Raw genomic sequence first — 27,470 nt, forward strand, 5'->3', positions numbered from 1 at the left:
ATATGCTTCTGATAACAACTAAGGGAAAATACGGTTTCAACAATTCCGCCTTTGTCTATTTTTTATTGATGTTCATTTACATATATCTTTATCAGAAAACTTAGGCTTTCGCCTTTACTGTTCGCCTTTAGTTTTTCAATATGGCAATGCTTCTAAAAAAATATCTGAACTCTACTACACAAGCTACTTGCCATTTCAATCAAACACACTTCATCCATCCTCGATAAAATTGAAGAAAAATCCATAAAAATCTTTGTAAAATCGAAAATTAAACAATTCGAGCTTTATTAATTAAAGTGTGCTTTTGTGGAAGTCGTGACAAACTTTAAGCGAATAATAATAGTGTATTATCTATAGCAGGACTAATTTAAAAGAAGGCCCGTTTACAAGGTCGATACGAATAAAGAGTGCCACATGAAGTGTTATTTTGATTTGAGAAGGAACAATAAATTAAAATAATATTGCTCTTGATTGATGCGATATATGCAATACGAAATGAAAACGTAGTCAACAAACCTGAATGGAAATCTTAAATACCATCATATTTTTTTGGGGTTGTGGATTTTTGAAGTTCACTGATTGAATTACCATTTGTCGTGAAGTACGAGTACTCGTGGATTCGTGGATTCGTTGATTGAAACGATCCTAGTTTGTGGATATTAAGCAAGAAAGAGTGAAAAGTGGGAGCGAGCGAAGAAGCTGTTCGCCCTTGTCAAATTGCAAATTGTATAGGGTAAAGTGGATAGTGCCGTGTCGCTGGTTGCTCGTTGCTGTTTGCTCGTTTATGTGATTCGTTGAGTCAGTCGTCGGGTAATTTTCATTCGTGCGGTTGTCTTTGAATTGATAGTTGGTGTTTGTCTATTATATTAGCTAAAATTTGCATATTAAAAAAGCGAGTTTTGATTTAGTTTATTTTTTTAAATTATCCAAAGAAATATTTTGGAAAACACTCCCGATTTTTTCTTGTCTCCGTGTTAGTAAAAAGCCGTCAAAATTGAATCCACGAAGATTGACGAGACTTTTTCCTCCTCTTCGACTGCGATGGAGGATAAAGCAACAACAAAAGATCTGGATCAATGGATTGAGCAGTTGAACGAATGCAATCAATTGACGGAAACACAAGTGCGAACCTTGTGCGATAAGGTAAGTTTAGTTAATTTGAGATGATTTGCAAATCACTGCATTTAAAGAAGTTGAAATTGAGAGAATTGGAATATCAATACATGAATTGTTTGGCGTAGACCATTACTTGCTGCCGTTACCTTTTCGGATCGTCTTAACATACAAACATTCAAAGAAATTTCTGAAAATTATATGATGTGCGCTCTTGTCTGACGCACTTGCTTGTATGCTGGTAATAAGCTAGCATTATAACTTGCTCACTCACGCAAAATGCTTCGTTAATGCGTCAGCCATCTTGCAAATGGGCGAGTAGTCAGAAGAAGATGTGCGACATGAAAGTTACTAGTGCGAAGGGGATGGCAATGTGCGGTGGTGTAAGAACGAAAAGTTATGATTTTATTAAGGGACACAAATGAATCTCCTTACTGAAAAAAAAAAAAAAAATCTTATCTCCGATGTTAGCAAAACCCTGTTTTAGAAGCTCCTATATGTTGTAAAATATACCTTAATTGCTTTCAGATTTACCAGTTTTCCAAATAGCATACGTTTCATGTTAATTGATTTGGGTTTGATATATTAATTTGAACCAGTTACACCGAACAAATTTCCGCTGAAAACATCAAGCAAAATTTAAAAATAGAAATTTCGCCATATGCTAAATTTCTACATGTAGTTCTCTTCAATAGAGGCAGACTTCTGAATCAATTGCTTGAATATGTTTAGGGAAAATTTATTATGGGGCGTTTGAGGTTATGTAGAGTGCATACACGACGTACCACTTGTACATACGGATGCATTTAATTTATATGGAACACGAGTATAAATAGGATGTTAGCGAAAATATTTAGATAAAAACTATTATAGATAAGCGTTTGTACGATGCCCCATCACTATTTCGTACTAAAGATTAGGAAATACAGAAAATATTGGTTTAGTGTTAATTTTGCTAAAATTAACCATTACTTTAATAGTTTTTGTTCGCAAAATTTGTCTTATATCCAAATTAACAAGTGTACTTATCACATAAACTCATCACGTCTCAAACTCTTGTATGTACAATAAATCCATAATTTAAATTGCATTTATAAATTGCAAAACTCCTAACGGCGCAACCGAATTAAAAATACCTGAAATAGTGTGTCACTAGACGCGAACAAATCGAACTGAATGAAAAAAAAAAACAAAGCAGTATACTAACACAAATACGTGTATTCTTTCTTGTTAGAGTTTTAATAACAATGAGAGGATAGGTGTTTAGAATACCGGAAAAACTTTAGTATAATGTATATCGCTTTGGAAAAAACGGTAAAAAGGGGGTGATAGAGGGGTGTATCCCCATCTTAAAACTGAAAACAGAACCTGCCGGAGGCTTATAGTTTTTAAGTAATTTAATGTTAAAGTTCTCTAATTTAGCGAAAAGTTGGTGTTGCCATACACCTGAAATGAAAACGAAATTCGCTCGCAGGGATGTTCGGTGGAAGGTTCATTGAAAAACTGCAGTATTTTTTGCCCTAATTTAAAGTTGAGAAATATTTATCAAAATAAAAACGTACAACGCATTTAAACTTAAAAACAATGGTATTAAGCGTATCACAAAAAGTAATAGAGTAATTAAAATTAAATGAATTAACTCAGTATTTTTGCGTAGAACTGCTTATCGCGTGGGTGGCCTTCGGCCGCGCTTCAAAAAAATAACCCTCATCAGTCCAACTCCGGCTACGCAATCCGCAGTATTTTTGCTTAGAACTATTTTTCGCGTGGGCGGCCTTCGAACGCGCTCCAAAAAAATAACCCTCATCAGTCCTACTCCGGCTACGCAATCCACAGTATTTTTGGGTAGAACTCCCTTCCGTGTTAAAACCATTGAACCCAAAATTAAAACGTCATATGCGTGTATGTAGTAAGGAGGCACAATAACCCCGACCCGACCCCCATGATTAACACTAAACTCAAGAACTTATTTTTTGTTTTCATTTGCAGGCATCCGGCAACACCATACTGTTGGCATTCCAATCTTCTTCTTATTCGCGCTTAAAATTGAAATGTGATTGCATAGGCAAATGAATTTGCATTTAATTTTAATAGATATAATTAGAATATTAGCATAAAAATCGGTGAAAACACGCGTGTGAGTGTATATTTGGTGAATTTTAGTGAAATGTTAAAAATATAGAGTGTAATGTGGCAAATTAAAGTGAAGTTCCCGAGGGCATTTTGAATGTAAATAATTAAAAAAATATTATTTCCCGAATAATTTAAAGTTATAAAGAGTGTTCCTTAACACCTCACTAACATCTCCACCAAGTTTCATTAAAAAAAACATTATAGTTTGCCATAAATTCCAAAATATACATTGTTCTAAATTCCAGCCCTTTAAACATATGCCATTTGCGCCGGAATGTATTGCGGCATGTATGTGGGACTTTCTACTCAAAAATAACTCTACTATCTAGCTGTCAGTTAAATGTGCTGCCGCAACGGGTCTATTAAGCTGCCACTTTTTTCCATGTCACGAAAATCCTTAAGAATTTAAAAATAGTTTCTCTCTTGAGCGGACAACCATCTCATGCAGGATGCTGCCACTTAGAAATGGACGATGTAAATTTTTTACCTGTGACGGATAAGAGGAAATCATATCCTTTTGAGAATTCATCCAAAATTTTTGTTATTTTTATTTATTTTATTTATTTATTATTAAAGTCAAAACATAGATTATTTTTACAATGATTGACCTTAAGAATAGTTTACATAAAAGGGGTAGCAGTAAAATCAAAATTAAAATTAAAATTACAGATAGTAGTAAAGAAGTATAAGTTGGAGAAAGTATTAAAGGGAAAGTAAGGTAAAAATAGTAGTAGTAGGAGTAGAGATTAATAGGAAGAGATTTAAATAATGTGGATCCATTTGAGTACATTCAGCAGTTTTCGGCAAGATAGCGAAGCAATTTATTTTTGAAACACGAGCTTTCTTTTATACGTTTAATTTTGTAAGGTAAGGTATTCCAAGGACGGGCAGAGAACACAAAGTATTGACGTTCAGTCACCAAACAACTGTATTTCATCGGGACTAAGTTTAACGAACGGCAGGACTTTGAAGGCATAAGTCGATCTTTGAGGTATCTGGGTTTCTGAGTGTTTATGATCTTGTGGAGTAAAACTAAACATTTAAACCTAAGCAAGTCGTAAAAGCATACGGAAGCAATTTTTTTCGCAAATACAGAAATATGGTCATAACGTTTTTTACAGTACACGTATCTTGCAATGTTGTTATACAAAACATTAAGCTTACTACGACACACACTATCACAAGGAGTATATAACTCACAACCATACAGTAACGATGGTTACAAATACGTTTTAGCTAGTAGCAGTGGTGTAAGATATTGAGTTGTCCATAAATTTCGGAGCATACCATAAACTTTGCCTATGACAGTAAAGATTTGGTTGCTCCATGTCAAAGTTCTATTAAATGTAACCCCTAAATTTTTAACATTGTCCACATATTTAACCACAGCACCATTTAGTTTGACTTGTGTATAGCCATCGAGCTTGATATATTTCAGGGACAAAAACCTATGGTTGTATGTTTTGACTTTAATAATAAATAAATAAATAAATATTGAAGCATTTTTAATTCTATACTTACATAATGAATACGCCCTGCTTTGTTAGTTGGCAGGTCGGCAAATGTGTTTTGCTGTGAATGATCTTTTTTCCTTATCTCTTTTGCAAAGCTGAATCTCTCCCGAATTAGCTTTGTTTCATCCACTGTAAAAAATATCCTTGAAAAATAAAATTTTTCACTATAAAAATAACTCCTTACCGTTTTTCTGGACTAGTTGACATTTTAAATTTAAACTGATGGTCAGGAGATCAAATGACAATAAAGAAACAACTGATTGCCATTTTGCCACCTACTGATAAAAAGCTTGCCACCGTGACGTATCGTTACTTTGCGCTCGTTGGAATTAAAAAAAGCAATTGACATCAAGCTGCCTAGTAACGAGCTCGATGTGAAGATCCCTATTATTTTACTTTTACCGGTGTTTTTGCACTTTTTTGAATGAAATGGAATGGATTTTTAGTTCTTTAGTTTTTAGGCGCATACTTTTTGAGACGTGGTTTTTCATGTTAATTATACATATTTTTTTATTATTATTTTGTGAATATTTGAAACACTTATAATCATATTTTTACGGCATATTTATGGTTGCCCGTCGTAATATAGTATGTATGATCATCTCTACGTTCACAGGCCAGAATGTGGGGCGAGTATAATAAATACATGTGTATATTATAGACAATACATACATATGTTCTTTGTTTTGTGACAAGCAACTATTTAGTTTAAATACAACATATATTATTATTATTATTATTATTATTTAGCGACAACATATAATACCAATCACTTCCTTTAAAACAAAAAATACATACAAATATATTATATTTGTTCCTATTTCCTTCTTCCTGTTGGCAAACTGCTATTTTTTCAAGAACATTTTCATTAACCCTCACAAAATTTAGTATAGTAACAATAGTGTCAGTACATTCTTGACGAGTATTGCAATATTATTTTATGCCGATGCTAGATGATTTTTATGTGAAGATTTTTTAATGGGTATTGGTATTTTCCTTTTTAAATTATTATTAATCGGCGAACTAACAGCAGCAGCGAAAAACAGACAAAAATATAATGACGTCATTAATAATATGACCTGACAACCGTACGACTAAGATCTTAATGACGTTTGTATGTAATCGCGAACATTCAGCATGGATACGCCGATTAAGAAGAAGATTATTAATTTTGTAGTTTATTATTATTAGAAGTATGAAATAAAATACGTCGACTTTGTTTGCTTTGGTTACCAAATCCAGTTTAAGAGCCACTAAGGAACTTTATTAGATGCATTTAATAATTAGTAATAGTTCAATTTCTACTTATTTTCAATTTAAATATCGCTTTTTTGTTAATTTCTGTTAACCGTGAGAAGAATACAGGAATGACCGCTTTCCAGCTCTCAGTGAAGTTGACAGAATACGCTGATTTGCTGACGTAATAACGTATTACTTGTAGACATTTTAAAGTTGCAACGTTTTTAATTTTTATTGTTATTCACGAGCGAATTTCCCTACAACGGCGTTCTCTTTGTTTTTTATTTATTGTTATGTCACAACCAGTATTACGTTCAAGGTCATCGTAATCTTGTAATCTAGTAATCTATCATTCTTGGTTTCTTCTTGGGAAACAGCTGATTGAGCTCAGCAAATCAGAAAAGTAACTTGGCTTTGGAAAAAGAAAATATAATTAGATATGGAAGAAGTAGTAAGTTTGGAGAACACACTAGGTGAGGTCCAACTTTTTTGTTTTCAATGTAACCAAACTATTAGCTGTTCGTGAAACTTTCCAGGTTTTACTGATTATTTTTCAATGTTGTGTTGCCCAAACAGTGCGTAATATTTTTCCGACGAAGCCTACTTTCATTTTGGTGGCTGTGTAAACAAGAAAACTTACTACATCTGGGGATACGGAAAACCCGAACATGGTCGTCGAAAAGACTATGGTGCCGATTTTGGAGCGGTGACCACCTCCCAGGCACGTCAGGGGGCATCTCTTCAACTACACTGACGAGATCCATTACAAAACACAATTACAACTACTGGACAGGGCAGTATACATACACACATTAAACGACATTCATCGGGAGACCCTAGCCACCTTCCTAAACTCCCGACCCCTCAATGCCGTTATCGGAGTCCAACCTCCACCTTTTGCAGACGAAGAACTTGAGTTGACTCGCGAGACCCGCGTAACTTTGACGTTGTGGATATTGTAGTAGGTTAACCCCTATTTATCCAGAATCGACCCCGACTTACGCAATATATGTCCAGCATGTGAGTACACAACCTGTCGACGCAGCAGGTTTCCTGAGTGTACCGCTGATGAGTTACACGAAGACGACCGTTGACTACACTGCACTACCAGAGTTTAGTAAGCTGCTACAATAACAACATTCAAATTGCCTACATCAGAGCTGCGAGTGCCGTGAAGGGCCGAAGTTATTCGAACAATTCATTAATGATTCATGGCCTTAAAGAGAATATGGATTTTTTAGTAATTGTTTTGAATTAAAAAAAGAAACCATTATGTGGACTACCCTATAGTAAAGCCGTTATGATGTAATATAATTGAAAACTTATGACTACTTAATGACTCTTTATGGCAATCCCTTTGCATTCATCCTTTACCTAAGCTTGAGAACTAGCCCGAAATCATGGCGATTATTCAAATATGATCGTTTTGCCCAACTCTATGTTATAAATCAAATACATGAATATGTAAATATAAGTACAGCGCCAGCTCGCTAATCCGAATTAATGATTGCAGACCCTGATTCGGATTAACGAGATATTCGGATTACTGGATGTGCTGTTATTATGCTTATAATTCAGTATATTCGAAAATAAAACAAAAGCCAGGATCTCAAAACAAATTTATTTTATTTTTATTAATCGACAATGAAAAAATTAAAGATTTTTATAAATACATACATATGTGCATGTATGTATTTACATATTACGCTTTTTTTTTAAACTAGATAATTAGTGATGTAGGTTTGCTTTTCTTTCAGTGCACATGCTTCTACAGCCTTGTTCCCCAATTCTTTTAGCATTAATATGTAATCTGATTGCAGACCTCGTTCCTTTGCCCAATCTATTGAAGGCCTGTAGAGCTTCACGATTTTTAACGTGTTTCGTAATTAAAGGCTCTGGTTCCACATTTTCTATGTCTGACTCTGAACTACTACACGAAGTATTGTCAGAGTTCATAATCCAGCTAAGAACTTCATCTTCAGAAATATGCGCGTCATTGTTGCGGTGAAATAAGTTGGTTATTGTGCGAAATTCTTCTGTTTCTTCAACATGATCATTCTCTGGCAACTCTTGTTGTAACAATGATAGAGGGATGTTATCATCTGAAGCCCACCTCTGAGAATGAATATGCTTCCAACAAGACTTAATAGAAGAATTGGGCACCCTGTCCCAAGATCGTTTAAGCAATTCACAAGCGTCCTTTAAACTGAATTGTTTAAAAAAAATGTCTGAATCATCCGCTACAGAGCTTACCAATTCACACAAGAGATCTTTTTTGTAAAACAGCTTAGTTAGTCGTATCGCGTTCTGATCCATGGGTTGAATAATACTAGTACAATTTGGGGGTAAAAACATAGTTTTATATTGCCCACATTCAGATACCAGCGGCTCTCCATGACACTTCGCATTACCCAATAACAATAAAGCTTTTTTGGGCAAATTATTTTCAATTTGATAGTCTTTTACCTGTAGTATAAACGATTTAAAAAACCATTCAGTAAAAATATATGTTGTCATCCATGCATTTTTCGATGCGTAATATTCAACAATATGTTGTTTTTTAAACGAACTTGGATTTTTTGATTTCCCAAACACAGCAATGTTAAGCTTGTGAGTTCCAGATTTGTTAGCACATCACAAGAAGGTGATTCTCTCTTTGCTCATTTTGGTACCAGGAGCAGACTTTTCTTTACAATGCACTAAAGTTTTTTCTGGAAATATTTTCCAAAAGAGTCTAGACTCATCAGCATTGTAAATTTGGTCGTCAATCAGATTTTCAGTCTCGATAATGTCATAGAGCTTATTTTGAAAATCAGGTACAAGATCAGGTCTAGCAGATAAGGATTCGCCGCATATTTTCAAAGTTCGCACAGAAAATCGCTTCTTAAAATTTTTGCAACCATCCGTCACTAGCGTGAAATGTTTGATTCGGATACATTTTTTGATGAAGTGATTTAGCTTTTTGTTGTTGTTGTTGTTGTTGTTGTAGCAGCATAAACATTCCCCATACTTACATACGGGGAATGCTGCTGGAGTGACAGTCCTTGACCGGATATAGATCCGGGTCGTTTCAGTAACGTAGAACCGACTGTCGTGGAAACGATTTAGCTTTTTGTCGTTTAGCTTTGATGCCGTGACCGCTTCTCTTCAAACCAAGCATACAACTTAATCTCTAATTCTTCATTCTCTCCCGATTTGAGTGTCTTGCGCTGTTTTAAAAGTTTGGCATCAGAATTCTGAGCAAATTTTATAAAAGAATAAATATGTATGTACAGTAATATTTATAGAATACATTTTTTACACAGGTTTTTTACTTTTTAATATTTTCAGCATTTCTTTTTATGTCGCAAATTGTTGAAGCTATACCAAATTTCTTTGCTAAAACTTTTCCTGATTGTCCACGATTTACTTCTTCTATTATTTTAAGCTTATCAGCTAATGACAGTGTTTTATGTGCACGTTTTTTTGCCATGTTATTTAAATTGATGTTTTCGCGACTAATACCACAACTAAACTATTCGCAACAAGATAAATACACACTTACATACATAGAAGGCTCTGCATTTCAATAATGTCCCGTTAGTTTTAAAATTCCGTTCATGATTTTGTAAAAAAACAGACTCAAAAATAAAAAAAAAACAAAAATTCGGTTTAGCGAGCTTGCAACGAAAGCGGACTATAGAGCACGTAATGCGTCATAAATTCAATTCGGATTACTGGATAATTCGGATTACACACCTTCGGATTAGCGAGCAGGCACTGTATATAAGTATACGCAATACTAAGCGTATTAACTAAGTTGTGATATTTTTAAGCGAAATAAGGCAAAAATAAAATTATATAAAAGAAGATGATTTTGAGTAAATAATCACCGCTATATCATTTATTAAATAAAAAGTCAAAAGAATTACAAAAATATCAAATTATATAATATTTCCAATAATGTTCTTAGGGAAATCAAAGTTTTTCTCTTTATATTGTAACTGCAGATAAAACGCCATATAATATTTCCAAGCGTTGTGTTCTTAGGCAAATCAAAGTTTTTCTCTTTATATTGTATCTGCAGATAACACGCCATTCGCTATACTCAGATCACAGTTGTAGTGGTATTTTAAAATTTACTATCGAATTTCTTGAGCTCAATTATCAATATACCTGGGAGACAATAAATGTAGAAATCGCAATTTAAATTTATATGCGTTTAAGTACATACATACACATGGTAGAAAAGGTCTGCGTTCACCCACTGTTATAAAGTATTGTATTAAAATTGTTTAACGTGTTTATTTTAAAACTCTCAGTTATTTCTTTTCACTTATTTCAAAGAAAATTATTCGTAGAGGGTATGAACAAAATTTTTTGGAGTTTGAGCTGCGTCGTGTTCAGATAACGGGATTGTAGCACAGTTTCTTAAATAGGCTGAGCAGAAAAAGTGTGCGTTCATTTCGAATAGTGACGATATTTGCATGGCAATTACGTTAAATTTAATTTTAAATCATTCATGTAGTTGACGCGGTTAAGAACAAATCTAAAGAGGGAAAAATTGATATTAGAAATACATTTTTTGTTACTGTGGACCAAATGCGAAAAGAAATAGATATTGGTGATAGGAAAATCATTGTAAGTTTGTGGCAAAATAGTAAGAGCTTTCGGGAAATCGCGAAAATTGTTGGGAGGCAATACTCCTCGGTCCAAAGAGTGATAAACAACTTCAAGCAAACGAATTGTTTGGAGTCTAAGCCTCGTTCTGGGCGTCCAAAAAAACTGACGGAAAGAGAAGAACGCAACATAACTATTCTTGTGAAGTCTAATTCACGACTAACAGCAAGCCAAATTTCAAAAGACATAGAAGTAAAATACCAAAAGAAAGTACATCCAGATACAGTAAAAAAAATTCTAAAAAGAATCGGATTCACGGCAGAGTGGCCCGAAAAAAACCCTTCATATCGCGAGTAAATCGACTTAAGCGGATGGCTTTCGCCAAGGAATACGTAAACAAGCCACCAGAGTTTTGGAATAGTGTGATTTTTTCAGATGAGAGTATGTTTTGCATTTTCGGGATAAAAGGTCGTAAAATTATTTGGAGGAAAAACGGAACGGCACTTGGAAAGCAAAATCTGGTACCTGCGGTAAAGCATGGGGGAGGAGGTGCCATGATATGGGGGTGTATGGCTAGTTCGGGCGTTGGAAATATACAGTTTATTGAGTCGATAATGAACAGGCATGATTATCTCGATATTTTAAAAACGAATTTGAAAGAAAGTGCAATCAAACTGGGACTCGGTGAAAGATTTGTTTTCCAACAGGACAACGACCCGAAACACACAGCAGAGATTGTTAGGTTGTGGTTGTTGTATAATGTTCCAAAACAACTTCGCACACCCCCACAGTCACCTGACCTTAACCCCATTGAGCACTTATGGGACGTTCTAGAAAAAAAAATACGAAAGCGTACAATAACTAGCAAGGAAATGCTTAAGAACGAGCTTAAAGAGGAATGGGAAGCCATAAGTCCAGAAATAACAGCCAAACTAGTTGGATCAATGAAAAGACGCCTTCTAGAAGTCATAAAAAGGCGTGGATATCCAACTAGCTATTAATTTTAAAACATTTCTATGATCTTAAGCCTTTTATTTTATTATTATTGAAGTGAACGCAAACTTTTTCCGTTTAGTTTGAATTGCCTTTTTAATTTTATGTGATCTCATTTTAAATTTGATTTTGTTATTGGTAGCGAAATATGTGTGATAGTTACGTTTAAGTGAACTAAATAAAACTCATTAAAAAAATGTCTGAAATATTTATTGTTTTGAACTTTTTCTAATGCAAAGAATATTTGCATAGGTGAACGCAGACTTTTTCTACTATGTGTACGTACATGTTTGGTATTAATTACTACTTCTTATCTGTCCACTCAACAGGCGAAGGAGATCCTTTCAAAGGAATCAAATGTTCAGGAGGTGAAATGTCCGGTCACAGTGTGTGGAGATGTACACGGACAGTTTCATGACTTAATGGAACTCTTCCGGATAGGCGGCAAATCTCCCGACACAAATTACTTGTTTATGGGTGATTATGTTGATCGTGGGTACTATTCGGTGGAAACGGTCACTTTGCTTGTGGCATTAAAAGTACGTTATCGGGAAAGAATTACAATTCTGCGCGGCAACCATGAGTCCCGACAAATTACGCAAGTTTACGGATTCTACGATGAATGCCTGCGAAAGTATGGAAATGCAAACGTTTGGAAGTATTTTACCGATCTGTTTGATTACTTACCACTGACGGCATTAGTCGATGGCCAAATATTTTGTTTACATGGCGGTCTCAGTCCATCAATCGACAGTTTGGATCATATCCGTGCTCTGGATCGACTTCAAGAGGTGCCACACGAGGGCCCCATGTGCGATTTACTGTGGTCCGATCCTGACGACAGGGGCGGCTGGGGCATTTCACCACGTGGTGCCGGCTACACATTTGGTCAGGTATGTTAACGCAGATCACAACACTTATGCATGTTTGCAGTTTGTAATTATTGAAATTATAATTAACAGGATATTTCGGAAACGTTCAACAATACAAATGGACTGACACTGGTATCACGCGCTCATCAGTTGGTCATGGAAGGATACAATTGGTGCCATGATCGGAATGTTGTTACAATATTCTCTGCGCCAAATTATTGCTATCGCTGCGGTAATCAAGCGGCTCTAATGGAATTAGATGATTCACTTAAGTTTTCATTGTAAGTAAAAAAAAAAACGTGAGTGATAAATTGCACATCTTTAACTATACCCGTGCACCTTTTCCCGAGAGTATCATAATTTTGTTCAAATAAGGGTTGCTTGTAACGCCTTAAAGGAATCGAAATAGATATAGAGATATGTATACCAAAATGCTCAGAATGATGAGAGGACTTAATGTCTGTCTGTCCCCTCGTGCGCACGACAATTCGGTAAAATTTAATATATTTCCATGGAACTCGATTCATATATTACTTTTTTGGTATGAAATTTGGGCAAAATCGATCAATAAACATGCCCATGTTCCATATAACGATAATTTCAAAAAAAAAAAAAAAAAAAATCTGCTGATATCTCTGCTATAAACGAAGCAAAGTTAATCAACTGCATACAAATGAACTAAAAAAAAAAAAACTTCGCAAGCAAAATTTTTCAAAATAGGTGGTGTCTTGCCACTTTTGTGTAAATGCGTGTATCTCGATCATCCAAACTTGGTACACATAGTTCTTCCCAAATTATTAGATCCAAAATAAATGTTATTGAGATCGTATAGAAACCACGCCCATTTTTTTTATATGTTAACGCTAAATTTCTATCTGTTCCTCTGAGGTTGCAAGCCATAACTCGAATTGTATATGTGTTTGATTCCAAACATTAGCAGCCAACCAAAATTAAACTTAAATAAAATGTATATAAACTCAAGTCCGGACCGAATTTAGCTGTTCTTTTTTGTTCTGAAATTACGTTTGATTTATCCGTTGTTATGTTATTATTTATTTTTTTGATTTTAGTTGATGTAATAAATAAAATTTTCTTTGAATCTTGCAGCCTACAATTTGACCCAGCACCTCGTCGTGGTGAACCACACGTCACACGAAGAACACCAGATTATTTCCTATAAGAGAATTCTTCACACATTTACATATATTATACATACATTTATATAAATGCAAAAAAAAGGTCAGCAGAAAAGGCAACAAATACAAAATTATTTATATAAATTTAATTCCAACCATAAGAAATGAAGGAAACAATAAAAAATAAGTAAAATCAATGTAGTTGAAGTAAAAGGAAATAACTGAATGTAACACCAGATGTTAGCAGATATACTGATCGGAAGATGACAATTTGCTTGCTGAAATGGGTGAGACTACAAACGGTATTAGACGCGATATATTATAAGGCAACAGCAGACTTGAAAGAAAGAAACCTATAAATATGTGTTTACTTTGTAGGCGGTAGTTTGAGGCTTACAAGAGGCAGCCAAAATGCAACAAATTATGAATGGGGGAAAGCCTTAGTAAGTGCAAACGAAAACTCCAAATATTATGCACTCTTTATTTAAAATTAAAAACATTTGCTCGGATAGACTCACATTCGACCATCATTTCTCTAGAAGAAAAAACGCGAAGTAATCACCGTTAAAGAGGAAAAGCGAAGATAACAGAAATGAATATATTTAATATTCAAACATTAATGCAACTAAAAAAATACGTTACGCAGTGAAGCCGATAAAATACATAAATACACAAAGTAAACTAATAAATTAAATTCGTAATTTAATACAAAACAAATTTAAATTAAAATTTTTAAGAAAGATATAATTTCTAGAAATCGTGTATAGACATAACCTTTACGCCCAATTAAATTATTCAAGGATAAAATAGGATCATTGTCTTTAGATGCGAAAATAAAAACTATGGCAAAAAAAAAATAAAACCTACCATCTTAAAGTCGGTAGCTGAAAGTAAGCGGGCTGGCAGGGGCACGTAATCTACAATTGGAACTGGAACCGAACTGACTAGCGAATGCAAGATAGATGAAGAGTTTGTAGCTTGTAGAGCTTTACACAAAACACATATATACACTAAAAATATAAAAATAAAATACTAGAGAATAAAAAATATTAAAACTGAGAATGAAACGAAACACAAAAAGGAAAAATAATATTTAAGTTGCTAAATTGTGAAAAGAAATACAATTTATTATAAATAATATTTTATTGCTAAACTGAGAAAAATAAAAATGTATTATAAAGGATAAAGTGTATTTAATGAACGTAAGCATTAAGATTTCCATTCTAATTAAGGGTATATTCAGAAACGCATTATAAATGCGCAGTAATTGCAGCGCTGGCAGCACTGCCAATGTGACAAGTGTTGCAATTGATAGATTGGCAGTATTAAAATTTTTCCTGCAAATAATGCGCGACGTTTGATACAAAAATGGCGTTTTGGAACGCGATGCATTTGCAGTACTGCCATATTTGCATTTCTGAACGCATTGCCAACACTGCAAAAGTACGTTGCGCATTATAATGCGTTATTGAATATACCCTAATATTTTGATTTCTCATATAATAGCACAACATATGTGCAACGAACATATGTGTGTGGCAAGAGGAATTGAAACTTTTTAATATTACACCCGTATACGTTTACTTATGATTGCTAACCCTAAGAAATGGACTCGAAATGGAGAACTAAGTGGTCGCAAAAAGGTATTTCGAAGCCAGAGCTGAGAAAAGTACTTGCTTTGGCTCGAGAAAAATCCCTTATATGTACCTCCAAAAAGATGAAGAAGTGAACTAAATCTTAACATGAACTCGCCAACAATCAGAAATAAGCTTGCTGCCGCCAGGACATGTGCGGACTACAAGAAAATTGCTGAAGAGCACGTAAATTGGACAGTTCAAAAATGATAGATAATGTTTTTGTAACAGCGTTAACATTCCCCATAAATATATGGGGAATGCTACTGAAGTGTCAGTCCTTGAATGATGGAACCAAAATTGTTTAATTTGGTTCCAAAGAACGGAGAAAATTTGTACAAAAGCCACGGAATGCTTTTAACACTAAATATGAATGTCCCGAGGACAGTAAAACACGGAGCTGCCAAAACCAACGCATGGGACTGTTTCTCACACCTCATACCGGACTGGTCCAGTATATTGTGAAAAAGAAAACATAGACCACATGCGGAGTGGAGCAGTACTGTTACTTTTCGTTGATAACTGTTTGTTTATAAACTTAAATCAACAAATAAAACAAAATAAAATCCCGTTCTGAGAAATTTTTTCGTCGGTATAAATTTCGATTCTATGTCACTGCTTTTATTTCAAATAGGTGTTGTATGCATGCTTTTCGAGAATAACAAAAGAATTTAAATTATTTATACGCTGATTTCATATGAAAAGTGAGATAAGGAGTAGGTGATATGACCAATGTGTGGAAATATGGAGATCTGTAACGCCTCCATCGCCCCAAGTGGGACACATCAAAAGTATAGCCTTGCCTAGTAGTGATTATAACCTTAACAAACGGTTTAGGTCTAAGTTTTCTGATTCACGGTACATGCCCGACAAAACTATAGGGTGTACATTGTACGTTTACTGTGATATGTAAATTAATATTAGCACCAAATTTGTAGACAAATCTCTAAATTAGACCGTTGGTAGACCGGTCGTCTTCGTCTGGCTCATCTAACGGTAGGCCCAGGAAAGGTCCACATTTTGGGCGATATCTCGAGACCCTAGTCACGGAGCGGCATCAAAAATACTCTATACTATAGAATTATCAGCAGCTTCCATTTGCTACCCATATTGTACAAACACATCCTAGGGTTACCCGGGCCCACGTTTTGGATTATATCTCGAGACCCTAGTCACGGAACGGTATGAAAAATACTCTATACTATAGAAATCATCAACAGCTCCCATTTGCTACCCATATTGTACGAACACATCCTTAAGTTATCGGGGTCCACATTTTGGGCGATATCTCGAGACTCTAGCCACGGAGCGGCATCAAAAATACTCTATACTATAGAATCATCAGTAGCTTCCATTTGCTACCCATATTGTACAAACACATCCTAGGGTTACCCGGGTCCACGTTTTGGATTATATCTCGAGACCCTAGTCACGGAACGGTATGAAAAATACTCTATACTATAGAAATCATCAACAGCTCCCATTTGCTACCCATATTGTACGAACACATCCTTAAGTTATCGGGGTCCACATTTTGGGCGATATCTCGAGACCCTAGTCACGGAGCGGCATCAAAAATACTCTATACTATAGAATCATCAACAGCTTCCAGTTGCTACCCATATTGTACAAACACATCCTAGGGTTACCCGGGTTCACGTTTTGGCCTCTTTCTCGAGACCCTGGTATCCGATTCTTAAAATTTTAAAACACAAACCATCTACTGAATAGTCGAAACAAAGCCTAAAAATTTGGTTTGGATAGGTGAGCCCGTTCTTGAGTTATAAGATTACCAAGGAAATGTAACTTCTTTTTATATATATAAATATCAAATCCATATACGCACTTCACATGTTATGCTATTAAGTACAACTAGTATGTAACCCCCGAAAATCGGGTGGGCTTTTTCCCCACGGAAAGTAAATAGCATATGTGACACTTTTTTTCACAGATCTTTACGTTTTAAAAAATTTTAAGAAGGATGGTAAAAAAAATTTACAAAGTTCATATTCATATATGATTTGATAATGGCTGCATACATAAAAATATACATACAACACTTAAAAATGTATATCTGTGTCAAAAAGTTCGTTGATTTGATGGGTAATAGTGTTCTTTTAAATGACGTTGGGCATCGTCTATTACTATAAAATTTGTCTGAGAATAGCCCAAATACAGTTTGCCTTTGAAATAGTATCAAATAAATAACTAATTTGTCTCTCTCTCCTCATTTTTTTAAAACTATTTAAAATGTTGAGTTTTGCAAAAAGGACCAAACGCACACAAAATTCTTAAATACATACATACGTTTATATATTGTAGTTCAATTGTACCATATATGAACGAAAACAAAAGTGGATGCTTCTACCAATCATATCCAATACGTGACGTTTCAAACATTTATCACTTACTTACCTGCTCTATTCCTCCACTTAAAGTAGGAAATCTTCTACGAACTCTTCTTGGTCGTCCTCTAGGCATATTTTGAAATTAAATATGGATGTACTTTTTGACGTGATAACGTCTTATAATTCGATTTAACAGGCTGCACGCACGAAAAAATGTGTCGTTACCTTGCTCATTGGTGTTACCTTGCTATTTAGTGTTACCTTGCTCATATGTAGTTACCTTGCTCATTAGTGTTACCTTGCTCTTTAGTGTTGCCTTGCTCATATGTAGTTCCCTTGCTCATTAGTGTTACCTTGCTCTTTAGTGTTACCTTGCTCATTAGTGTTACCTTGCTCTTTAGTGTTACCTTGCTCATTAGTGTTACCTTGCTCTTTAGTGTAACCTTGCTCATTAGTGTTACCTTGCTCATTAGTGTTACCTTGCTCTTTAGTGTTACCTTGCTCATTAGTGTTACCTTGCTCTTTAGTGTTACCATGCTCATTAGTGTTACCTTGCTCATTAGTGTTACCTTGCTCATTTGTCGTTACCTTGCTCATTGCATTGCATGAACTGCAAGCGAAAGCGCGGAACGAACGACAAAACAAACAAAGCAAACGAACGGCAACGTTCGATATCTTGCTCTCTCCTACTTAAGTGAGCGTATATATGTATGTATATGCGCATATGTACATATATAAATTCACGTATTTGTATTTGCATATGCCTTCTTATTGATTATTATTAATTTGATTCACTTGAAGAATTTAAAATAAAACCAAGTTTGTTAATAATACCTGTTGTTTTAATGTTATAATTATTAATTTTTTTATTATATATGAAGGAAAAAATGTATTTTAATATTTACCATATACCTTATAAGATATGTTGTCTATACTAATATTATAAAGAGGAAAACTTTGTTTGTTTGTAATGAATAGGCTCAAAACGACTGGTCCGATTTTAAAAATTCTTTCACCATTCGAAAGCTACATCATCCACGAGTAACATGGATTATATTTTATTTTGGAAATAGGGCTCGAGTTATAGGTCAAAACGTGGACCCGGGTAACCTTTGGTTGTGTATGTACAATATGGGTATCAAATGAAAGCTGTTGATAAGTGCTTTAATACGGGGTAATTTTCATACCTATTGATGACTAGGGTCTGGAAATATATGCCAAAACGTGGACCCGCCGTGTCTTTGCACCGAATTAAACCAAACTTACACACATTGTTAAGGAGGTATTGAAGATGGTTTCCGTATAGTTTGGATACCTATTGGTAGATAGGGTCTCGAGATATAGGTCAAAACGTGGACCCGGGTAACCTTCGGATGTGTATGTACAATATGGGTATCAAATGGAAGCTGTTGGTGAATGCTTTAGTTCAGAGTATTTCCATCCGCTCCGTGACTAGGGTCTCGAGATAGAGACCAAAACGTGGACCCTAGAATGTGTTTGTACAATATGGATATCAAATGAAAGCTGTTGATAAGTGCTTTAATACGGGGTAATTTTCATACCTATTGTTGACTAGGGTCTCGAAATATATGCCAAAACGTGGACCCGCCGTGTCTTTGAACCGAATTAAACCAAACTTACACACATTGTTAAGTAGGTATTGAAGATGATTTCCGTATAGTTTGAATACCTATTGGTAGATAGGGTCTCGAGATATAGGTCAAAACGTGGACCCGGGTAACCTTCGGACGTGTATGTACAATATGGGTATCAAATGAAAGCTGTTGGTGAATGCTTTATGATATGTTATGTTATGTTATATATGTTATGTTAATGTTAACTCATTCTCTATATCCATACAAAATATCTATCAAACAAATAAAATTAAAATTTTCTTTTGAAAAATGCAACCATTCAATCAGTATTTTCTTATGACGTTATCACGTTAAACTATCGTCAGTAAACCGACTTTACAGACAACCTCTTTTTCTTAAAATAAATTCTATTTTGCGTCTGTCCAAAACTCTTTCTAATTTACACTGTTACCGTTGTTTTAAATGAATTGACAAATTTCAAGTCAATTGTCGATTCATACCAATTATTGCCATCACAACAAAATTTTGAAAAAAATTCGCTGCACCCGTTGGGACTATGTTCATGAATACATATTTATTAGTAAAGAGAACAAAACAAAACCATTATTGAGAATCCAAATGTATACAATGCTGTGCTCATTAGAAAGAGAGCTAAACAAAGCAAACGTACTCATACCTATATATGCGTATATTTGTGTGTCATCCCGCTTTGCATAGACATCGCTGTTATCAATATGAAAATTTTTAAAACTTTACACGCAAATATTTCATGAACACATTAACCAATTTTAATTTTTATAATTTTCCGGAAATATGCTCATCAAAACCTTTTTTTTGATATATATTTCATATCTGTACATATTGTAGTTTAGTCAGAATAAGCGCCATGTTTTAAAATAATACTATAGATTAGTTGGATTTTTCAGTGATTACCTTAATTTAATAAGTAATTATTTTGGAGTTTAAATTAAAATGTCATGTCTAAAGGATTCCGGGAAACATTGTAAAACTCTAGTTATTTTAGTAAAAAAATTTACCGACATACGTATACATATATATTTAATTTTGAAAAGCAATAACAACACCTAAAAGATAAACACAAGCTAAAGGACAGGTTTGAGCTGAATCTCGTATCATTTAAATATTTACAAACATATTCAGAGTAACTTAAGCACTAAACGTAAAACAATACGGTAAATTATAAAGTAAGTAAGTAGCAACACGAAAATAAATTCCTTATGCTAAGTGATAACATTGAATCCGCTTTTATCGGTTTAAATTTCCATTGATGTTATAGCTATTTCCATTTCCTGGTAATTTTGAAGACTTATCATCGAAATTTTCATTTATAAACTCAGATGCGGTGAGTCTGTCTAGATTCGATGCTGTTTCTGCAGCCAAAGATGCGATTCTTGCATCGTCAGTGTCATTTAAATGTAAATTATTGTTGATTCGCAGGTGGTCCAATTGCTCCTCCAGAAAAGAATCTTCGTCTGTCTTTAAGTTTCCGTTACTACTTGAAAATCTCTCATTGCGGCTTAACGACAGAGATGGGTTTGAACTTGTTGAGCGAAACGTTGACGCCTCTGGTGCAACATGATAGTAAGGCGAGCGTGGTCGTGACAAGTCATCGGCAGGCAAGGCGAATCCATGCGAAATTAGCATATGACCAATGTTGACTTCCACACCTGATAATATAATACATGTTTAGTTTATAGGAAAATATCCGACACCAATTAAACTGGCCAACGTTAAATATCTCAATAGCAAGAACAATTTAAATTTACCTTCCGTCAAGTCGAAAAGTTCAACACCTGGTATAGGTGAACTTTCGCGAGCTGCGACAGTGCCTACTGCAGCTTTCTGACGTTCTTTATAGGTTATAGCTCGTGAAATAAGCTTTTTCCAGTTGGCAACTGCCATAAAAAACACCAAATTAATTAAATTCTGTTGTATAAGAAATATAATTTTTACACTTGCCTTGGGTAAGTTCCTCGAACTTTTGAATGGATTGTGGATCCCAAGTATCCGAATCGTTCAACACTGTGGACTTCACACCAGCTAAGAAGCATTCCACAGCTTGAAATCTATTAAATTTGATACATATTACAACTTGATAAACCTTGAAGTTCTCTTTATATGCTTTGATTGTTTGTATACCTTAGAGTTAAAAAATCTGTACGCAGCTCAAAAACCTCATGTGGCGATACATATTCACTGTCGCCATAATCAACGAAATATAGGTCTAATACTAATTCGTTTGGGTTGTATTGATTTGGTAAAATGCCCACAATTTCTGCGCGATACCACTTCCCATCGTATTTGAATACGGCTGCTACTATTTGTCCCAAGTACGGTTCAGAAATTTGATGGCGAGCTTTATTCTCCGGCTCACTATAATACTCCGTCATAGATTGAACCATGTCGTCAAGTTTTTTGGATTGTGGACCAATAATCTGTACCCAAAACTTAGAAGGCGATGCTATCGCAGAGACGTAAACCTCCATTGGCTTATCTTCGTTTCGGGCAGCGAGCATTTTTTCACGGGGAGGTAAATGTGAACTTAATGAAGTTTGTGAAGAGTACATACTGGAATTAATGCTATTTGAACGACGTGGTTCACGTCGCTGTTCGACCTCTTCGACCGCCCGACGAAGTTCTTCGTCCTCTTCAATTTTTTCCTCAATCAATTTGCGTGCAATGTTCACCTACAACATAAATATTTATATTAAACGTAATATATTACGAGCCATAAATATTTATACATTGAATTTCTATAATGCATATGAATGTTCTTCTAAACAGCGCAGTGGGCCGTGTGTGCTTAACCGAAATACATAACTCATCACAGTATAGTATTGATTCGAGATCGGTAAACTATGTATTACAAACCATTTAGCTAAAAGTTAAATAAATTATTTGAAACTATTACGATAAGTCGCGCAAATGTTAGTCTAGTCGACTACCAGAAAAACCAAGATTTATATCCGGCCAACGACTGTCGCTCTCACAGCATTCCCCAAAATTATTAAAAAATTATATAGGGAATGTTTTATTCAGTTAAATGCGACAGTTAATTTTGTGACGAAAATATGACTTTGGTGAATATAGCTGAAACTGATAATCGCTCACATTCTTATAGTAGCGAGCTTAATTTGAAGCTGTAGAAATGCAATACCAAACACGAGTTTATTATTTGATTCAATTCATTCAATTTGATAGTAAAGGGGTTTTCAATTGGCGCGGGTCGATTTTGGCGCCCTGTGGCAGCCATTTTGTTTTGGTGACATCTGTTCAAATGATAAAACTTTATTATCAAAATTAGTGTTCATTAACGCAAACGCTGCGCGCATTGCGCCCATTTTTCGGTAGACGTGGTGGCCTTTCCAATTTCTTATGGCCCATATTGAACCATATGGACCTAGACGTGGTTCCAGCAGGACGGCGCTACGTGCCACACAGCAAACGCCATTTTATTCCATTTCAACATCTACCCGCCCTTATTGAAAAACCCTTTAGATTGATTTTTGGAAATCTTACCTGTTGCTGATTACCGGTTATTAGGATGCGCCGTTTGTCCATAGCACCACCGTTACGACCGCCACCTGAATCTACAGCCACTTTGGCTAAGGAGATGCGGCATATTTCTTGCATTGCTTCACCGCACCGACCCATAATTTTACCACACACACTTTGCGGTACCCAGATTTCTTCCTTGATAATAGGCGCCCGTTCGATTTCTTTTAGCAATAATGTGCGTGCTTGCTTTACACCGGTTGCGTCGCCGGTTATATCACATATTTTGTACTTATCATTTTTGTTTCTATATTTCCAGGAATAAATAAAAGATAGAAACAAGTCTAAAACAAATGAGATTGTAAGTATGTTTAGGGAACTTACCGCAAACGAATTCTCGTGCGCGTCTGTTGTTCAATGGTGTTTAAATTGGTCCCACTACGTCCTACACACAATGGAATATGCTCGTTTGATATCTCAAAGTTAATTGTTACCTCTTTCTCTTTTTGCTTCGCCGGTTTTGTTGATATTGACTGTACTTTTTCCCGTTTTACGTCTGGTTTTTGTTGTGCTACATCCTCGTCCTCATCGCGAGTTTTGAAGTAGGCGTATAACATAGCGCCACCCAAAGTGCACAATCCAAAACCAAGGATTAATTTATATGTAGGCAAGCCAGCTAAGGCGTTGTGACGAAACATGTTTCCTCTTTTATTTATTTAATATATAAATTATATTATATATATAGAAATTCTTACAACCTGAAAAAAAATAAATAAAATAAATATTTTTTACAGTATATTTTTACATAAATGTCGATTAATTTATTGCATCAGAAAGAGTAACTTGAAGCCAAAATCAAATGAAATCAAAGTTTCTAATAAAGCAACACATATGGATTGTCAAGTTGGCTTTGACAATCTCAAAAATATAAAATGCAACATGAATCAAGGGAAAATTGGTGCATGAATACATGCGCAATTGTATGGACATTGTTACACTTGACATCGAACCCGAGACCAAACGAATGGTAGTCACGTACAACTCGACTACGCCACGGTAGCTGCCGTAAGTCTGATCGATTTATGTTTGCTTACATACTTATGCAGTCAAATATGGCTTGCTTCTGAATAGAGGCTGCAACAAATCACGTCACGAGTTGAGCGACCAGGACAAAATATAAAGAATTCAGCATTTCATACCGATTTAATGAATGAAACCGATTGTGTGTAGCTCAATATGACTATATGACAAATCATGCATATGATTACCTGCTTTATTTCCATATACGTTACCGAACGCGTACAATTTTGTACACAACAAAATATAACAATAAGGTTTCTAGATTACAAATTCATGAAATTGCCCGCTGATAAGTGAAAGCATATAAGTAAATCCGTAATGAAAAAATTCGTATAAAAATAATTTATATTTCATATTAACATTTAAGAAAACTCTAAATACTATACGCATATGTGTATTCGTTTGTATTTACATAAGAACCAGAAAATAGAATAAAAGAGAGCGTCATGAAATTACGAACACAAAGTGAAAGATCGCTAATTTTAGTCGAGTGACATAATGAGAATATCTAGTTGAGCAGTGTGAGACAAATGATAAATCAAAAATCTTCAGTTTAAAATATCTATTAACGGGTTTCCCACGCAGTTTAGGGTAACTTCGTGACATTCAAAAATATTTCTTGCATTGCATAGTTCACCATACTATGTAAGTAGCACTTTAGTCTGTAGAAGTGTAAAATCAATGTTCGTAGTAGATTGGCAAACTTAATGCTATGTATGCTTCAAAAACTCTTCGGTTTTAACCTTTAATGGTATTTATCCTCTACTTTTTTGTGTAGCTTTTTGATGGCAATCTCAATATTGGAGTACTGCATTTAACAAACTTATCAAATCAATTCCTTAGTTCTAATTTCACCCGACACACAAATATATGAAATATTCTGAGTAAGATTTCTTCACCTACGTTAAATAAGAACATTCATATCATCGACTACCTCTTGTATGCATAGCAAAGGATTTTTGTTTTTTGCGTAATACTTTCTAGCAAGTTTATTTTTAAATCCTCAAGGTCCAAGTTCAAATACCTTATTTATATTTATTCCAAATATTCAATGCCTGTATGGCAAACTTCCTTGAAGGAAGAAACATAGTCGGCATTGCCTATTAAAAATTCCCTATTAGCTTGCATTGGAGTATCAACTAATCATCTTTATGATAAAACCAGTTCGACTACTGCTGTGGTATTAATTTTCAAACTTAGATTTCACTTGAGGTAGTGATTTAAACGTGTATTTGTTTTCAAGGACACTATCTTAAACCGGACCAGAGAGATGAAGAGAATTTTACCGACGGACATATGTACGTGTATACATTTATATGTAGTTGGGATAGAAAAAGGTAAAAACACGAACGAAAGTAAATAGCTTCGTACTCTAGCTTGCATAAAACCAAAACTTGTCTTCAGAAATTTTAGCTTGATAGAGCAGATGCCCTGTAGAATTACAGATCGGCTCGTGAAATGGGTCGCAAATCTAAATCTAGGATGCATTAACATACTTAGCTGCTGTAGCCGGACCACGTTGTTTTTTGTATTGGATAAAACTTTTTTGATATACATATGTTTTTCTCGTTCACAAATAGCTGGCACGTTGTATATATGTACGACAAGGCATAAAAAAAGAGATATACTGAGTGCGCGGTATGAGCCCTATCATTCAACGTTTATAAATATTGGCTACGCCATTGGTAGGACATTGAAATTAAACTGAACAGATGCCAATAAATCTCTTTGAGACCGTTTATTATAATTCCACTTGTTATGTATACTCCTATGAAATGAAGTCACCGTCTGTATACAGATCTCTACTGTTTCACTCCGTTGCAAACGCACGGACTTACCTATTCTCTTTAATGTGACTTTGTCTTGGTGATATGACGTATATTTTAAGGAATTAATATTTTGCAGGAATTTGTTACTTAAAACACTTTTTCGCCCTTCGCCCCAGAAATTGACAGAAATTAAGACGATAGTTAAATAAAAAATCAACAATTCCTCTCTGTCAGCAGAACACAAGCTACAACAGTGTTAAGTAACGCTACAAACTGTCGCAATTTTGTGACAGTGTTGTTTTTTGTTTAAAATTTGCAAGTAATATTTTTTTCGTACATAATCAACACTATCTCACTTTTTACCGCCCTCTCTTGTAAACAAACTTCAATCAGTTATTTAATTGTGACAGCATATCAGCTGATTCTTTCAAATTCGTTGAAAGCCGATTAGTGGTTTGATGTTTACCACATTGCAATCCATACATTGTGATTTTGGCAAACGAGAAGACAAGGCAGCTCGGTATTCGGTGATTTAAATGAAAAAATTTCCTTAAAATTAGCATAGAGCCCCGTTCCACGTTGGTACCATTCAACCGATTAAAATGTTTTTGTTATTGGTTTTAAAATATGCATTCCTAAACGAAATTGAATTTTAATTTTTTTTTCACTAGAATCCAAATATTCAATAGATACAAAGTAAATCTTACCATCATATTGATTTATTGATTTTTATTTAACATAACAACCCTACCAAGCATCAGCTGTGAAAGGGTCATGTTTATTTAAATAAATTTCTTTGTTTACTTGCTGTTGTCACGTTTTGTGTTTAAATATGTCTTCGACACCAGGAAGAGAAAACGTTGTTAATTTTACTGACAATCTCACACCTGTTAGATGTAAATATGCATTATTTTAACAATCGTATGCATATTTAACAATATTTCTTTATTTAAAATAGTTTTGGATAGCCCACGCTTAAAATCAAATTCTGAGGATGCAAATTTTTCAGCTTGCAAGGTTCGTTTAGGAGAGATTGTTTTACTTCTGCAGACTAATTACTCTAAGTGGTTGGTGGCTCAAAAGAGAGGTACAGCTATTTGTACGTCGATTGAAGCAATAAAGACACGAGCAATTGAAGTTAAAGAACCGTCCTCTCAAACTAATAGTGACATTAAAGTAACCACTGATACACTTTATCCAAATGATTTGAAACTATATGTAGACAGATTAAATATAATTTTGTCTATATTCGAAGACATAACAAAAAGTGCAAAAAAGTCACTGCAACAATTGATATCATTAAGTAAGTTGGCTGGCACCTCAGATAAAATTTTTTATCGCACGTGGAAGTTGGTGCATTATATTAACTTTTTAGAGCAATTATATGCGTGTTATGAAAAAGAAAGCAGCGTAAAACAATTCGTTGCTCGTAAGTATATTTTATATATATGTATGTAATATCTAACTCCACTAATTTTTAGGTGAATTACCGCACTGCATGAACAGAGCCGACTTGATACGTTGCACAACTGCATGGGAATATCCTCAATACATCGATGAATGGACGTCATTGAATTTCGCTTTATTGAAAGAAGAAATTAAATGACAAGTTGCTGGATTCAAAATTTAACATTGGCTTATGTACTATACCTTTAATAAAAGATTTTTATTTATTTATTTATTTATTAATAATGAAATATAATTATAAATAACTATGTATATTACAAAAAGAGGCACTAGCTACTAAGACTATCGGCCTGATGTTTATCTAATATATCTTAACATTACTGAGTGTGACAACTTTAGATTAGGGAACATTAATTGTTTTATACAAGATATAGTAGATTGTTTTGGTATATAAACTTGTAAATATCTTTAACATTATCGGGTGAGTATTTTCTTAATGCGACGGAAGGTGATTGGTTTTTA

At 34.6% G+C, this 27,470-nt stretch overlaps 3 protein-coding genes across 6 annotated transcripts; 2 read left to right on the plus strand and 1 right to left on the minus strand.

The window, feature by feature from the left end:
* Positions 1-177: 177 nt before the first annotated feature.
* On the plus strand, positions 178-14,461 carry LOC128865120 (serine/threonine-protein phosphatase PP2A). 3 transcript variants are annotated; one of them, XR_008454747.1, is made up of 5 exons: positions 178-1,143; positions 11,921-12,484; positions 12,554-12,744; positions 13,571-13,901; positions 13,978-14,042. XR_008454747.1 is itself a non-coding variant. In XM_054105112.1 (4 exons), the coding sequence occupies exons 1-4, from the start codon at positions 1,042-1,044 to the stop codon at positions 13,641-13,643; spliced, it is 930 nt and encodes a 309-aa protein (XP_053961087.1). In that variant the 5' UTR covers positions 178-1,041; the 3' UTR covers positions 13,644-14,461. The 3 variants fall into 3 exon arrangements, 1 of the variants encoding a protein (XP_053961087.1); XR_008454748.1 differs by having other exon boundaries at positions 13,571-13,886; XM_054105112.1 differs by having other exon boundaries at positions 13,571-14,461.
* Positions 14,462-18,928: 4,467 nt separating this feature from the next.
* On the minus strand, positions 18,929-25,809 carry LOC128865441 (tudor and KH domain-containing protein homolog). 2 transcript variants are annotated; one of them, XM_054105832.1, is made up of 7 exons: positions 25,611-25,809; positions 23,077-23,450; positions 22,717-22,999; positions 21,337-21,884; positions 21,157-21,263; positions 20,964-21,092; positions 18,929-20,864 (listed from the first exon to the last, which is right to left on the minus strand). In XM_054105832.1, exons 2-7 carry the CDS (start codon positions 23,388-23,390, stop codon positions 20,443-20,445), a joined length of 1,803 nt encoding a protein of 600 aa, XP_053961807.1. In that variant the 5' UTR covers positions 23,391-23,450; positions 25,611-25,809; the 3' UTR covers positions 18,929-20,442. The 2 variants fall into 2 exon arrangements, with proteins under 2 accessions (XP_053961807.1, XP_053961808.1); XM_054105833.1 differs by lacking the exon at positions 25,611-25,809 and adding an exon at positions 25,269-25,461.
* A 468-nt stretch (positions 25,810-26,277) lies between these two features.
* On the plus strand, positions 26,278-27,222 carry LOC128865443 (uncharacterized). The gene is made up of 3 exons (XM_054105836.1): positions 26,278-26,437; positions 26,500-26,970; positions 27,023-27,222. The coding sequence occupies exons 1-3, from the start codon at positions 26,374-26,376 to the stop codon at positions 27,145-27,147; spliced, it is 660 nt and encodes a 219-aa protein (XP_053961811.1). The 5' UTR covers positions 26,278-26,373; the 3' UTR covers positions 27,148-27,222.
* The last annotated feature ends 248 nt before the right edge of the window (positions 27,223-27,470 follow it).

The sequence above is a fragment of the Anastrepha ludens genome, chromosome 5 (assembly GCF_028408465.1).
Source record: "Anastrepha ludens isolate Willacy chromosome 5, idAnaLude1.1, whole genome shotgun sequence".
In the NCBI taxonomy this organism is placed as follows: domain Eukaryota; kingdom Metazoa; phylum Arthropoda; class Insecta; order Diptera; family Tephritidae; genus Anastrepha; species Anastrepha ludens.

Coding starts and splice junctions, on each gene's coding strand:
- LOC128865120 (XM_054105112.1), top strand. CDS start 1,042: ATGGAGGATAAAGCAACAACAAAAGATCTGGATCAATGGATTGAGCAG. Junction 1,144..11,920: donor TGCGAACCTTGTGCGATAAG/GTAAGTTTAGTT, acceptor TCCACTCAACAG/GCGAAGGAGATCCTTTCAAA. Junction 12,485..12,553: donor CCGGCTACACATTTGGTCAG/GTATGTTAACGC, acceptor TATAATTAACAG/GATATTTCGGAAACGTTCAA.
- LOC128865441 (XM_054105832.1), bottom strand. CDS start 23,390: ATGTTTCGTCACAACGCCTTAGCTGGCTTGCCTACATATAAATTAATC. Junction 21,885..22,716: donor TAACCGGTAATCAGCAACAG/GTAAGATTTCCA, acceptor TTTATGTTGTAG/GTGAACATTGCACGCAAATT. Junction 21,093..21,156: donor GTTCGAGGAACTTACCCAAG/GCAAGTGTAAAA, acceptor TTTTTATGGCAG/TTGCCAACTGGAAAAAGCTT.
- LOC128865443 (XM_054105836.1), top strand. CDS start 26,374: ATGTCTTCGACACCAGGAAGAGAAAACGTTGTTAATTTTACTGACAAT. Junction 26,438..26,499: donor CAATCTCACACCTGTTAGAT/GTAAATATGCAT, acceptor TATTTAAAATAG/TTTTGGATAGCCCACGCTTA. Junction 26,971..27,022: donor CGTAAAACAATTCGTTGCTC/GTAAGTATATTT, acceptor ACTAATTTTTAG/GTGAATTACCGCACTGCATG.